The 12,844-nt window shown below is 44.8% G+C and overlaps 1 protein-coding gene across 6 annotated transcripts in view; it reads left to right on the top strand.

Annotated features, from left to right (window-relative positions):
• Nucleotides 1-4,854: 4,854 nt before the first annotated feature.
• UEVLD (UEV and lactate/malate dehyrogenase domains) overlaps nucleotides 4,855-12,844 on the top strand; it is a 24,537-nt gene continuing 16,547 nt past the window's right edge. For 2 of the 6 annotated variants that reach the window (XM_040609540.1, XM_040609541.1), the window contains exons 1-7: nucleotides 4,930-5,043; nucleotides 6,387-6,471; nucleotides 7,078-7,140; nucleotides 7,899-8,062; nucleotides 9,093-9,228; nucleotides 10,569-10,693; nucleotides 11,299-11,404. In XM_040609540.1, the coding sequence (XP_040465474.1) occupies nucleotides 5,002-5,043; nucleotides 6,387-6,471; nucleotides 7,078-7,140; nucleotides 7,899-8,062; nucleotides 9,093-9,228; nucleotides 10,569-10,693; nucleotides 11,299-11,404 (721 nt within the window). In that variant the 5' untranslated portion in view covers nucleotides 4,930-5,001. Of the gene's footprint in view, nucleotides 4,884-4,929; nucleotides 5,044-5,407; nucleotides 5,919-6,067; nucleotides 6,125-6,386; nucleotides 6,472-7,077; nucleotides 7,141-7,898; nucleotides 8,063-9,092; nucleotides 9,229-10,568; nucleotides 10,694-11,298; nucleotides 11,405-12,844 lie in introns of those variants that run through there. The other 4 variants (XM_040609539.1, XM_040609544.1, XM_040609543.1 and 1 more) reach the window with 4 other exon arrangements.

Below are 12,844 nucleotides of genomic sequence, written 5' to 3'. Positions count from 1 at the left end.
GTGTGTCTGTGCGTCTGTGTGTGCGCGCGTCTGTGTGTGTCTGTGCGTGTCTGTTGATAGCCATTGACAATTCAAAGAGAATCAAGAGCTCTGGAAGTTTTGTCCTGGTTAAAGGAATGGGCTTGATTCGGACTTGAAAAACACTTGAGTGTAGCGTTTCAGGTTATATAGTGCACTCAGAATAACTATGAGCATATTATGCACTCACTGAGTGTAGAAGGATGTTTTTGAGTGCCTTGCAGGTACTTCTCAGTGTATTTAACCACTTTTGTGGACTTCGTGAGAGGTAACTAGCTTCCTTGCACGATATATCTAAGGCTATATGACGTTTGTTATGGGTCTGTCCTCAAAGCCCTGTCACAGTAATTCTCCTCCCTGCCAGCTCCTTCCAGCTCTTGTGCTGTGTGAACACCCTCAAGACATCCAGTGTGTCAAAAGATTTGTTCGAAGGAGTAGTGTATGTGTTCAGATTTCTATACCTGTCAATTGACCTCCTGCTCTGCAACTGATAAAGGACTTTGCTTATCATTATTTTTGTGTAGGAAGGGCACTAACTGACTATGAGTCATTCCCCTTTATCTGATTTTTGATTTCTACAGAATGTAGGGAGTCTGTTTTTGAGACTGTTGTCAGATTTGACTGTAAATGATGCATAGACAGGCAGCCTGGTCATGTAAAGCGAATCTTCAGAGTTCATGCAGAGTGATGCGCTGCTGTTAACAGCCCTCTTCCCCCAGCCAAAATGAGTGAACCAGCAAACCCTTTATGAACTTGGTTTCTGTTTGCTAGCTGTGTGTGCAAAGGGAACGTGGTGATGACAGCACTTAGTATGTGATGTGGCCCAGGGCTATGGGGAGCCCTGTTTGAGCAGTGAGAGATGCTGAAACTTGCAGGAAAAAATTTAATGATTTTGTGGAAGACTTTGCTGCTATGTGCGGTTGGCAACGAGGCCTGATGTACCTCAAAACTACTGTTTTAAATCTAGCCTCTGTTAGATGGTGCTTTTAAACTGATATGATGCATGAAACGGTCACAGTGTACTTCACACTCGCAGGTGAGTTACTGATGGTTCAGAACAAAGGTGAACACTGGGATAAATGATGCTCTTGTGGTATTTCCAGAGCTGAAGCCAGTTTGGGTTTTGTGAGGAAACTTGCTCCTGCCACCTGTGTTGCAGCTGGTCTTCATGTATTCCCCAAACTTCAGTATCTGGGACAATCACTCAAGTGTATTTCAGAAGTGCAGATTTTTCCCATAGCATTTAGTATTTGTAAATTCAGTTTGTCATTTCTATTCCATTACTCTTGACTTAATTTGGATGACTTATAGTATTGCATGGTTTACTCTACTGGAGACAATTCTTTTAAATGCTTCCTGAGTTGTAGTTTGAGGTTGTTGAGAACCCTTTCCCTTGGCTTTGCTGTAAGCTAGTGTACCTGGAGATACAGGATGCCCACAGGTAAGCAGAAGAATGAGACTAGTACTTAGATGGTGCCATTTTCCTCTTGTGTGGAGCTGAATAAAATTCAAAAGCCACATGTTGTCGAACTGGCTCCATGTTCCGTGAGACTGTCTCTTTATTCTGCCCTCTCCTTTAACTTCTGAGAGACTGCAGCCTTTTTTTATATAATAATCTTAATTTTTCTACCAAGTCTCAAAGAAACCATCTTAGTAGGGGGACCCATACTGCTGTTTTTGAATACATACGGTGAGCTTCTATGGGGAAAGGAGTTGTAATAAAATGAGTTGCATGCATTGCTCAATAAATGCTAGTTTGGGGAATTTTCTGTAGCTTGTTTAGTAAGAATATATGCAAAATGCTATGGCCTCATTTGGAAGAGCACAGTGTTAACCTGTTGCACTGGCTTTACCAGATTATGCATGTGGAAAGTTATAGCCATGTGAAAGTTCTTCTAGAGCAGAGGCTGTATTTGGATAATATATGACCTGATCCTGAAAGCTAAGGTTCATATTTTTACCTCTAGAAATCATATAAAATTAGAGTTGACACCAAATGAAAGAGATGTTAGAACTTGGGCCAACAAACAGAATTAAAATACCTGCAGCTTTTTGTAGCGGATTAAAATTTAGGGTGTCTGGTAAAGGACATCTCATTGCTGTCTTGCAGCCATCCGTGGATGGTGTAAGGCAAGGTGTGTTTATCTTCAAGGCTGCGTTGAAAGAACACCCTTGTTGCTCACAGAGCTCTTGGTATCTCTCCATCTGGCTGTGTTCAGACCCAGTGTTGCCCTGAGTGCTTCTGGTCTCCCTCATATTACTTTGGCTGATTGAAGCAAGTGTGTAAACCTACACAGATGAAGTAAATAACCAGCAGAAAAATTTGTCATCCTTGCTTGATGTCTGGGAGGTTCTGGGCTAGGGAAGTTGAGAGCCAGCTTCAGAAACTGAAATACGGAAGGGAACTTGAGTAATGGAAGGTAGAGGTCAGGCAATGGAGAGGAACTACTAGAGGACTGCTACAGCGTGGTACGTGGGGTAGCGAGGCTGTGTTGTGTATGGGCACATCATTAGCTGGCTAGCCAAAGTATTTAGTTACCTAGAGATTAATTGGCATTAGAAACTGTTAACTTAATATGGCATTATTCATTGCAAATGATGCTTAGAGCAGATTGAGTAAGAGGGCACAGACAGCTCTGAATTTAAAAGAGAGTTTGAACAGTGAGCACTAAGAGATTTGGATCTGTAGTTCAGGTGCAGGCTTAGTCGAGGGTGACCTCTAAGTCTTGCATAGAAAGGGTATTACCACTCCTATTCTTGAGACAGTAGTGGTGTGTCACTACCCAAGGATATGTCATTACTGTTCTGGTTTCTATCATTATTTTGCTTATGCATGCACATAGAGATTTTTAGAAGTGTATCCAAACATGTAACCTACTAATAACCATAAATACCCATCAGATTTTCCAAGTTGTTTTTACTGCAAAACAGGGAGAAATTAAAAATATAAATGCTTGAGATTAAAAATTGAAAAGGAATGCTGTATTCTCAAAAATTAGTCTGTGCTAGGACCTTTGTGAAACAAAATTATTTTCAAATAGTCTCTTAAAATGGTTTAGATAAATGTTCACGCAGCTTAATCTGTGACAGCCCATCACAGGGTTCACTATGTTTCCACTCTCCAAAACAGCATGCAGAGTCTGTAGGAGGCCAGGATGAAGGCAGCTGCCATTGCATGTGTTCCAGGTCAGAGCTCTTGCCTTGCGGTCCCAGTAAAGCTTTAAGTTCTTGTTCCTTCCACCACAATACCCAGGTTGCCCAGAATACTTCCCCCTGTTTAAAAAGGGTCTCCACCACAGCCCCACCATGCCAGAAAATGCAGTGTTCAAGGTTATGCTGGTGACAGTCCCAGAGACAAACTCCCTCCTCAGGGCAGGTGTTTCTCTGGGCCGGTGGGGTTAGGGACACAGCACCTGGGACACTGCCAGCCTTGCATGTACGGTGCAGAGTGGGGCTGGGGGCTTGCAGGTGATGTGCTGGGTCACTGCTGCCGTTCCACAAGTCCTTGCCCTGCAAACACTGCTGGAGATGAGCAGCTTCTGCACAAATACAGGCCTCGAGGAAGGGTAGGACCATGCAAAGTGAGACCACCAGGAAGGAGCAAAGGTGGTCCTCAATGTATCTCCTATTCGCAGGACCGGTCTGTGGTAAGTGTGATGCCCTACCCTACCTCTTATGGTTCAAGAAGTTCCCATAACCCTTTCCCTCTTGCCCTGGCATTCACAGGGCCCCAGCTGGTACTTGCTGAAGGAAAAAGCCAGTCTGGCTATTTTGACTGCTGCTGCAGCCACCGGACACCATCCTCCTAAATGCCAAGCTATGGCTTCTGCTTCTGGGTGGGCTTTCACAACCCTGGGCACGAGAGGTTGTTGCAATCGCAAATCCACCTAGATAGGATTCTCAAGTGCAAGAAAGAGCAATACATAATGGTTCTAACATCCTAGCGCAGCAAACCAGAAAGTCAGCCTCTCTGCTTTAAGCTGAGTCATCTGTTAACACCTCTGACCTGAAACTTGGTTACACTGAATGTGGACAGCTGGAAACTGAAGTATCAGCTCTACGGTCGGTACACACCAGCCTCTGACATTGAGAGCATCACGTCTTAAAAAGTCATGTCTACAAATAATCGGCTGTCGATTCGTTGAGACAGCTCAAAGGGCCAGAAAGCGGAGCCTCAGGGTGCGCAGGCAGTTACAGGCCCACGGAACCACGGCGGCCTGTCCCTGCCGGGGCCTGCGCGGCGGCCCAACCCGTGCTGCCGCGACCGCCCCGCCAGCTGGCCCGGCCCGCGGCCTGACTCCGCCCCCCAGGCGCGCGGCCGGTGCCGTCACCGCCCCCTCACGCCGAGCGGCACCACCCGCGGCCGCGGCGGGGAGCGAGGCGGGGCGCGGCGCGTACCGGGGCTGCCGCAGCGGCTCTCGGCGGACGGACTCCGCGCGGTCCGCGGCCCTGCTCAAACCGAGCGCCGGGGCTATGACGTCACTCCTACGTGCACGGAGGAAGCGGGCACGGGTGGTTCCGGACCCGCTCGCTCCTTGCGGCACCGCAGCGGCAGCGCGCGCTCCGGGCCGCCGAGCGGCTCGCGCCGGCAGGGCGGGGCGGGGCTGCACGAGCGCTTCCCCGGGCCGCGCTCCTCGCAGAGGCGCGCGCCGCGGCGCTCGGGCTGCTCGGCTCCGGGCTGGCGGGCCCCCGGCAGGGCACGGGGACCGGCCCAGCTGAGCCCACCGCCTCCGTCGAGCCGGCCCCCGGCCGGCACCGCCCACCTGCCCGGCGGGGCGGCCCCGGGAGCGAGAGGTCGAGCAGTGCAAGGCAGTTCGTTCTGCATGTTTAGTTGCGCCACGTAACCCCGGGAAGCCGCAGGTCAGGTGCGACACCGCTCGCCCCGCGGCAGAACCCCCCGAGCCCCCGGCGCGCTGCCCCGTAGCTGAGGCGGCGGGGCGGACTCCCAGCAGCCCCCACGCGGCCCCGCCTCGCCTCGCCGCCATGGCGTTCTCGGAGGAAACGCTGAGGAAGCAGCTGGGCAAGGTGCGCGGGGCCCGGCACCGGCTGCTCGGACGGGGCGGCGGGAGCGGGGCGGCGGCCGTGAGAGACGCAGTGCTCGGCTGGGGAAGGCTTCCGCGTGTCAAAAAGCGGTGCGGGGGGAGGGCTGAGCGGCGACCGCCCGGCTTCCCGGCAGCGCGCGCCGGCCTTAGTCCGGCGGTCCCCGCGCGCGGAGGCCGCTGGCCGGTGTGCGGGGCCGCGCGGCGCGTGTTCGCACGGCGCGGTGTCGCAGCCCTGGGGCGGGTCCATTCCCGCACGGGGGCGGCGTGCGAGCGCGCCGTGCGGGCCGGTGTGCGTGGGGAGGGGCGGCATTTGTCCCGGCCGCCGCTGGGCCAGCCGGCAGGGACGAAGCGTGCAGCAGGGGCGGCGGGGAGCCGGGCAGCGGGGCCCCCCCGGGGCACGGCCCGCTGCGCCGGAGCGCGCGCCGCGGTGTGTACGTCTGCCTCGTTCGGGCACCTTTGGGATTTTTAATTTTCTTTTAGCTGCCTGCCTTGGCAGGCCCCTGCGAGCCGCGCTCCGGCCGAAGGGCGCTCTTTTCCTGCTGTCCGCGTGTCCCGCCCCACGCGGAACGTGCCCGCGCCGCCCCCGCAGCCGCCGCTGTCCCCGCTGGGCCGGGGAGCGGTGCGGTAGCCCCGGGCGCGGCGGATGCTCGTTACGGCCGTCGGGTGCGGGGGTGCAGCTCGCGCGGGGCTGGCCGGGCGCGGCCTGATCCGTCCGTGCTGACGGTCCCGTCCCAAGTGTCAGTCCCTCTGTTAGCCTGCCGGTAGGTTTTCCGCAGGCGGGGGGGAGGGGTGCGTTGTTTTGTTTGGGTTTGCTCAGCTCTCAAGGACAGCTTAAACGTGGAAGAAATTTCCCAGAGGGTAATTACTTGCACATTAAATATGTTTGTGGAAATCAACATCTTATGAAACTCATCTGAAATGTGTGCAGGTGGATCTGAGTTTTTAGTAGTAACTCGGTAACTTTTTAAAGAAGTTTGTATTTTTATGTTTTTGATTATTTTGTACAGAGGAGACTGGATTTTACTAAGCTTCTGCTCACAGCTGTAAAGGAGGAGAAACGCTATATAAGGAGTGATGTTTAGAGTTTGAGTGTTAATGTAGCAACAGCAGACCTGTGATACCTTTAAAGCCTTTTTTTTTATAAAAATCAAAATTTTTGAGAATTTATTTCACACTGTAACTGTTTATAATACTGCAAGTAATTATTACCTTTGCTGCCTTATGTTTCTGCCTTCTGGGTTAGTTTACCCTATCTCTGGTAGTGAAAGAAGAAACCTTTAAAGTGAAACATTTTTTTTCTGATTTTTTTTTCTCCCCCTTTCCCAGTATAAGTTCAGAGACCTGACCATAGAAGAACTAAAGAATGTTAACAAGAGCTATCCAAACTTCACGTTCTCCATGAACACATACAGTAAGAAGTGATGCAGTTACTTTGAACTGATTTTGGGGATTCTTACTTGCCATAAATTCAGGCAGTGTGTAATAGAATCTAAATAATGTGGACATCTTTCAGTTGTGTTCCTATCTTTATTTTGACTTGCAGTAAGTTTCTCATGTCATGTGACTATTTTTGAAAGCTCTTCCAAGAACAGATACATATAAAAACCTAAGCCACTCGTTCATTAAACTTCATCTTAACTTGTCAGTTACAGAAGTAGTTACAGAAGATGGATATTGTTTTAAATTTTTTGTATGTAATAGCATTTTTCCCATATCCTGTGATCATATTGAAAACATTTTGATGGCTTTAGCTTATCAAGTGTAACTTCTGGATTCCCTTAGCCTGACTGAAAGTTCCTATGACACCAGAATTACCCAGGACACGGGTTTGCCCAACTAATGGAATTGTCTCAAAGGGGAGGTGGGGACCTTTGTAACATTCTAGCCTTGGTTGTTTCAGGAGCAGTGTATTTGATTTCTAAAGAATTAGTGTTGTATATTGGTAGCTGTGGATGGCATTGCCGTGCCAGATTCAAAAGGATTTATTATTTTTATAAAATCATGTTTTTAATTTCAGCCTTCAAGGATGGATCCCAGAAGGACCTCCTGAATTTTAGTGGGACTGTTCCAGTGAAATATGGTAAAGTAAATGAAATAAGATTTTCTTACCAGTGATGAATCTAATTGTAAAGCGTGCTGGGTGCTGCCTCTTAACAATGTACTGTGCAGCTTCTTTAAAGGTGGCCATAAAGAATTTTGAATGAATTGGCAGAAGCCACTTCTACTGCATAAACAAGTGCCTTCATGCACACACACATGCTGAAATAAGGTGGTATTCATTAGATAAGTCAATTAAGTATTTAAAAAGATCATGTAGTTTGAGACTATGTAGGCAAGCTCTTCGCTTCTAACAGAGCTTGCATGAACTCTACAAGCTCTGTGCTTGTAAAGGCAGCGTCCAGAAATAACTAGTAGGTAATTTTTTATTTTTGACTTAAAGCCTTTGAAGTCTGACGTAAAAAGCCCTTAATAGATGTTGAGTCCTAAAGTAAGAATGAAATGGGTAGCTGTAAGAGATTTCTTTGCCTGGAAAAGAGGATGCATTGGCTGATGGAGTACCCACCCTGGGAAACAGAACAACAAAGGTTTGTATGAAGAAATCATAGAAGACATGATCAGTAGCACTTCAAGTTGATCCAGGCAAATCTGTTTTTATTAACTAGCCTAAGTAACATAAGTACTTTCTGATGTGAATCTGGAAAATGATCTGTTGGGCTTTTTTTTTTTTTTTTTTCCTATGTGATTATGAAGTGTGAATCACATGCACACCTGCCTTTTGTTTTTAGTGCCTCTTTCCAATGCAGAACCTGGTAATGGCTTTCATTTTGTGTTGAACAGGTAATTCCTATAACATACCTATTCATCTGTGGATTCTGGATTCTCATCCCTTTGCTCCACCTATTTGCTTCTTAAAGCCAACTGTGAACATGGGCATTTTAGTGGGAAAGCATGTTGATGCTCACGGCAGGATTTATTTGCCTTACCTGCAAAACTGGAGCCATGTAAGAGGTGGAGTGGCGGACAGGGGAGGGAAGTATTTGGGAATAATGCACGGTATTGTACAGAGATCAGTGGAGAAGAATTGGTAGGGTTCAGAGCTCTTAATTTTCTGCATTTTTTTTTTGTTAAATATGTAGTGACTATGCAAAGACAACCAGAATGTTACGTGTCTTGAAATTACAGCTTTCAGACAGTCTGAAGCAATTGTAAAGGAAGTTACAAGTGATTGTCAGGAAAATTATTTTAAGTTGAAGAAAAAAGGGGCTGACTTTCTTACAGAGCAATGTTAGCCTCATGATACTTTTTCCTTTGTTGCTATGAATAATCATAATAATGCTACTAGACCAACTGAGTATCCCTCAAGAGAGTTCAGTGGAAGCTTCTGTCTTTTGGGTATGTCTGTCTCAGCAGAACTCTGAAGTGTTAGCATAAAGATTCAAAAGCCAGTGCTGCTGCTATATGATTTTATGCACTGTGTTAAGTAACTTCCCTAACTATGGCTGCCAGGCCAGTAAAAATGATTTCATGAACACTAGCTTTCTGAAACAGAGGGGATATATTTTACATTATCAATACAGAAGTTCCCATGGGAACTTCTGCTGACTTCTCTGTGTGTTTTGCCCAAAGGACAACTGAATTGCTGAAACTCTGGACAGTTAATTTCATCTGAGAAGACTGAATTATCTTTCCTTTAGCTATGATTTATCCCATTTATAACATTGGATGTGGCTATACCAGAGGCTTTCCTGTGTTCATAGATGTCTTAAAAAAATAGTTGCACTGATAATTTGAATTTTATAATTCCTTTTTGTTAAATTCCTTTTTATCCATACTGCTCTTTGGAAAGTATCTTCTCAAAAAATGATGTTTTTCTTTCCCTTAAGTGTTTATGGCAGTGTTAAGTGTGTCAATAGTTAGTTCCATTAAATTTTATATAGCTACGGTTCTTTATGAACTGTTGCAATTTACAGCTGATACCACTATATGAAATAGCTAGTCAACTGTTTTGTCTTCTGTATTGCTGTATTTCAGCCTAAGTCAACTGTCATTGGATTGATCAAGGAAATGATTACAAAATTTGAGGAAGAGCTGCCTTTGTATTCACTTTCATCTTCTGATGCAGCCAGGCAGGCAGAACTTCTGTCCTACATTGCAAAGATTACTGAAGGTGTGGATATTTTCATGGATTTGTATGTTATGTTCTTATATAAGTTTTACTAATTATTACTTGATACCACAAAGATGCCTACGCAGTTTTGTTACCTGAATTTTTTGTGTCTGCGTGTCCACAGCGTTTGGTATTTTCTTTGTATTTCTTTGTTCAAATTTCTTTGTTCAAAAGTGCCTCTTTTTGAACAAGAGAGCTCAAATTCTCTTTGTTTGAGTAAGCAGCTAATTTGGGATGTTTGTATTTACGCCTACTGGAAAATGCTGTAGACTTGGTACTACTCATTTTTTGGAAATTACTGCAGCAGCAAAACTCAGTGTAAAATCTTATATGAGGGAAATGTGATTTTTATTATAAATGCGTTGATTTTACCCAGTCACAGTCAGTCATTCTCTCAGGTCTCATTGGCTCTCACATCCACAGTTGCAAGCCTTGAGATCCACCTGACTACAGTCGCTGGTGTGCAGTGCTGAGGATAAGGAGTGCTGGCTGTTGAGCCTGTGTCATGTCTCTTGGGAGGTTCTTGTTCAGTGGTGACAAGCTGATTTCGGACTTGTCTTTTATACCCTTTGGGAGTAGATGCTATTTGGCATTTTTGCCTTATTGCTTTATCTCACCCATTGTAAATCTTGGGAAAAATTCCTACATTTCACAGTTCTCATGTTTTCCTTATTTTACAGCTCCGGTCCTGTTGTTTTCTTCATCCTGACACATTTTCTTAAGGTTGCTCTTTTCTTCTTTAGTGGAATCACACACTGTGATCTGTGGCAACTGTGCACACCTTTCCCTTTAAACCTTTTCTGCTCTTTTTCTGGTAATTGTATACACATGCATTCTTGTGAGCACATACCTGTGTGGTGCGCACAATACACAATTCTACGTAGTGATGCTACAAATCTCTGCATTATACTCAGAATGAGAATAGTTGTCTTACCAGTAACACTGACTAAACAACTTCAGGTCACTGTATTTTAATTGAATTCCATCTTGCACATCTTTTCAAAATATGAAGTCTTTTAAAAAAAGTTATGACCATGGTATATAGTTACACCTGTAACAGTAGCAAAGGGAATATTGTTTGTACGGTCTTAGTGTCTAGCTTCTTGCTATTGTTATGCTCATATTTCCCGCTTAGTATCCAGAGAGGAATATTTGTTTTTCTTGTTTTACACTTTGCAATTTGTGATGAGTCTTCTGTGGCAAGGCTTGACTGCTGTTTTGAAGAAGTTTATGCAATCTGGTTTAACTCTGGCACAGCCGTGATCCTTTATGCAGCAGCGGTGCTTGTGTCGATAGAATGTGGACCAGTGCTTATGTTTGTGGTTTTCTTTTAATTGTAGGAGTGACTGACATGAAATCAAAGAGTGAATTTGGTGGAGGCAAAAGTGAAGGATGTTTTAACAAAATTACTGTTGTTGGAGCTGGAGATCTTGGCATTGCGTGTGTGCTAGCAGTTGCAGCAAAGGTACATACTTACTATAAATGGAAACAGGCCTGATTAGTAGAGAGGCTTCCAATCTAGTTCCTAGTGTCTGATGGGTAGAAATACCTCAGCAGTTTTAACAGCCGTCTCACTTGCTTCTTCAGTTAACTTACAGACACACGGAGAAGTGTTAGTTTCTGCCCTAGTTTTCTCAGTCAGCTTTATAAATACAAAGGATTGAATATTGAATTCAGTTATTTTGAAAATCCTTGGTTAAAGGATTCTTGCCTGAGTGGTAGCCTCTTACAGTGGGATCTCCTAGTCCCCTGGAAAAGGATAGTCTGATGATCTGAACTTCATTACGGCTGTGTACTTGGGGACAACAGAAACAGCAATGTTTATAACTGCCCAGAGATTTTTTGAGTTTTTTTTTTTTTATTTGTCTCATAATGCCTTATTTTCCCATTAAACTCACTAAGATAAATTATTTTTCTTGTGATTTGACAGTAATTTTGGCCAGTATTTTTGTTTGGTACGCAGTACAACAAACACTGGAATTGGAGGAATACTGGTTTTTATCCCACACTCATACAAGAACAAGTTTTGGTTTGTTTTATTGTTGATGTGCATTATTTTTATTCATACAGGGTGCTGCAGACAGGGTGGTTCTTCTGGATCTTTCTGAAGGTGCAGCAAAAGGAGGGACCATGGACTTGGAGATCTTTGCTCTGCCAAATGTGGAGATCAGCAAAGGTATTAGATGTTGTTTCTGGAATGGGAGTGAGTACTGCACTGTGTGTGCTTGTGCTCATTTTAATGAGAACAGGGCACCTGGAGAGATACAGAGGCTCTGGCATATAGGCCATCTTTTTAAAAAGATGTTAATCTTTTCATAGCTTCTTGCTTTTCTTTGTCTTTTCAGGGTAAAGTTGTGAAAGGAACATTCAGCAAAGCTTGCATCACTTTTATTTCAGGCTTTTTTCATTCTGTATATAGAGGTAGAGGTGTGTGAGTCTATACTTCCAGGGTAAGAGGCTAAGGCTGAAATTGGGCTTGTGCAGAAATACAGAGAAGCCAAGCTAGCACTTCCGTGCCATAGCTAGAGAGAGGGTAGGGGTGGCGAAAAATATGTGTGTTAAGGAGTTGGAGATAGCTGTGAGAGCAGTGTTAAAAAGGCTGATAAACAAAGGTAGGTTTCAAAGTGCCTCTTTACTGGATTGATGCTCATTAATCATTATCACTGCATATTCAAAGAATTAGGTTTTAACAGTGTTGTCCTCAATTAGCTGTGAATGTACACTTCAACAGAGTGAGGCCATAAGATGGCTACAGTCTTTGATCCTAGTCGCAGAGGTTGTGATGATGTGGCTTGAAAGCCCTTCCAAAGGGGAAGCTTGAACTGAATTGAGCAGCTTTGCCATTCTTCCTTGCTTCTGTGTCACGGTTTGAACATAAAACAAAAAAATATTTTGCCCTCTGCAAGGTGAAGTGGGAGGCAAACAGAGACTTGTTCTGGTCCAGAATATTATCTGCTTATTCTGCACCTGACATTGCCTGCTGTATATCCTTTGATCTTATCTTGCAGGTTTTATTGCCAGCACACGTTTTTTCCTGAACCCACGTTGTGCAACTGTACCACAAATCTCTGTTTGTGCCTTAGTAGTTACCTACTATATATTTACATTTAGCTGTGGTATAAAAACCTTGCATATTGTTGCTTGTTATGCTATTAGTAGTGTTACAATAGTACAAAATGCTTACACACTGTCATCAGTTATTTTAGTATGGTTATATCTAGATTTGGGGCAAGTTGGTGTTAATTATATCCTACATAGTATGCTTCCAGTTTGTCAGTGCACTAGGCCTCTGCTTTGGCTTCAGCTCATCGCAGAATTGTGTGACAGTCAGATTACCTTGTTTCTGTGTCCAAGCTGATCATCTTTATGGTACTCAAATATTCAGATTTACTTGCTCAAAGGCAGCTTTGACATACTAATTTCTGCAGCAAATGGGGTTGTCTGTTTTCTTGGGCTAATAAATAAATTATCCTTGACTTAATATATACATACTTAATAAATAGACTTTTGGAACAGTTTTTATGGTTGTCTACACGTCCTTGATCGAGGACAAAATTTGAGATTGAGATCAAAAAGAAGCCTTGGATAAAGGAGTAAAAGTCTTTCCTCCTCTTTA

Source organism: Falco naumanni, chromosome 10 (assembly GCF_017639655.2).
Source record: "Falco naumanni isolate bFalNau1 chromosome 10, bFalNau1.pat, whole genome shotgun sequence".
In the NCBI taxonomy this organism is placed as follows: Eukaryota; Metazoa; Chordata; class Aves; order Falconiformes; family Falconidae; genus Falco; species Falco naumanni.
This window is presented reverse-complemented; position numbering and strand designations above follow the sequence as displayed.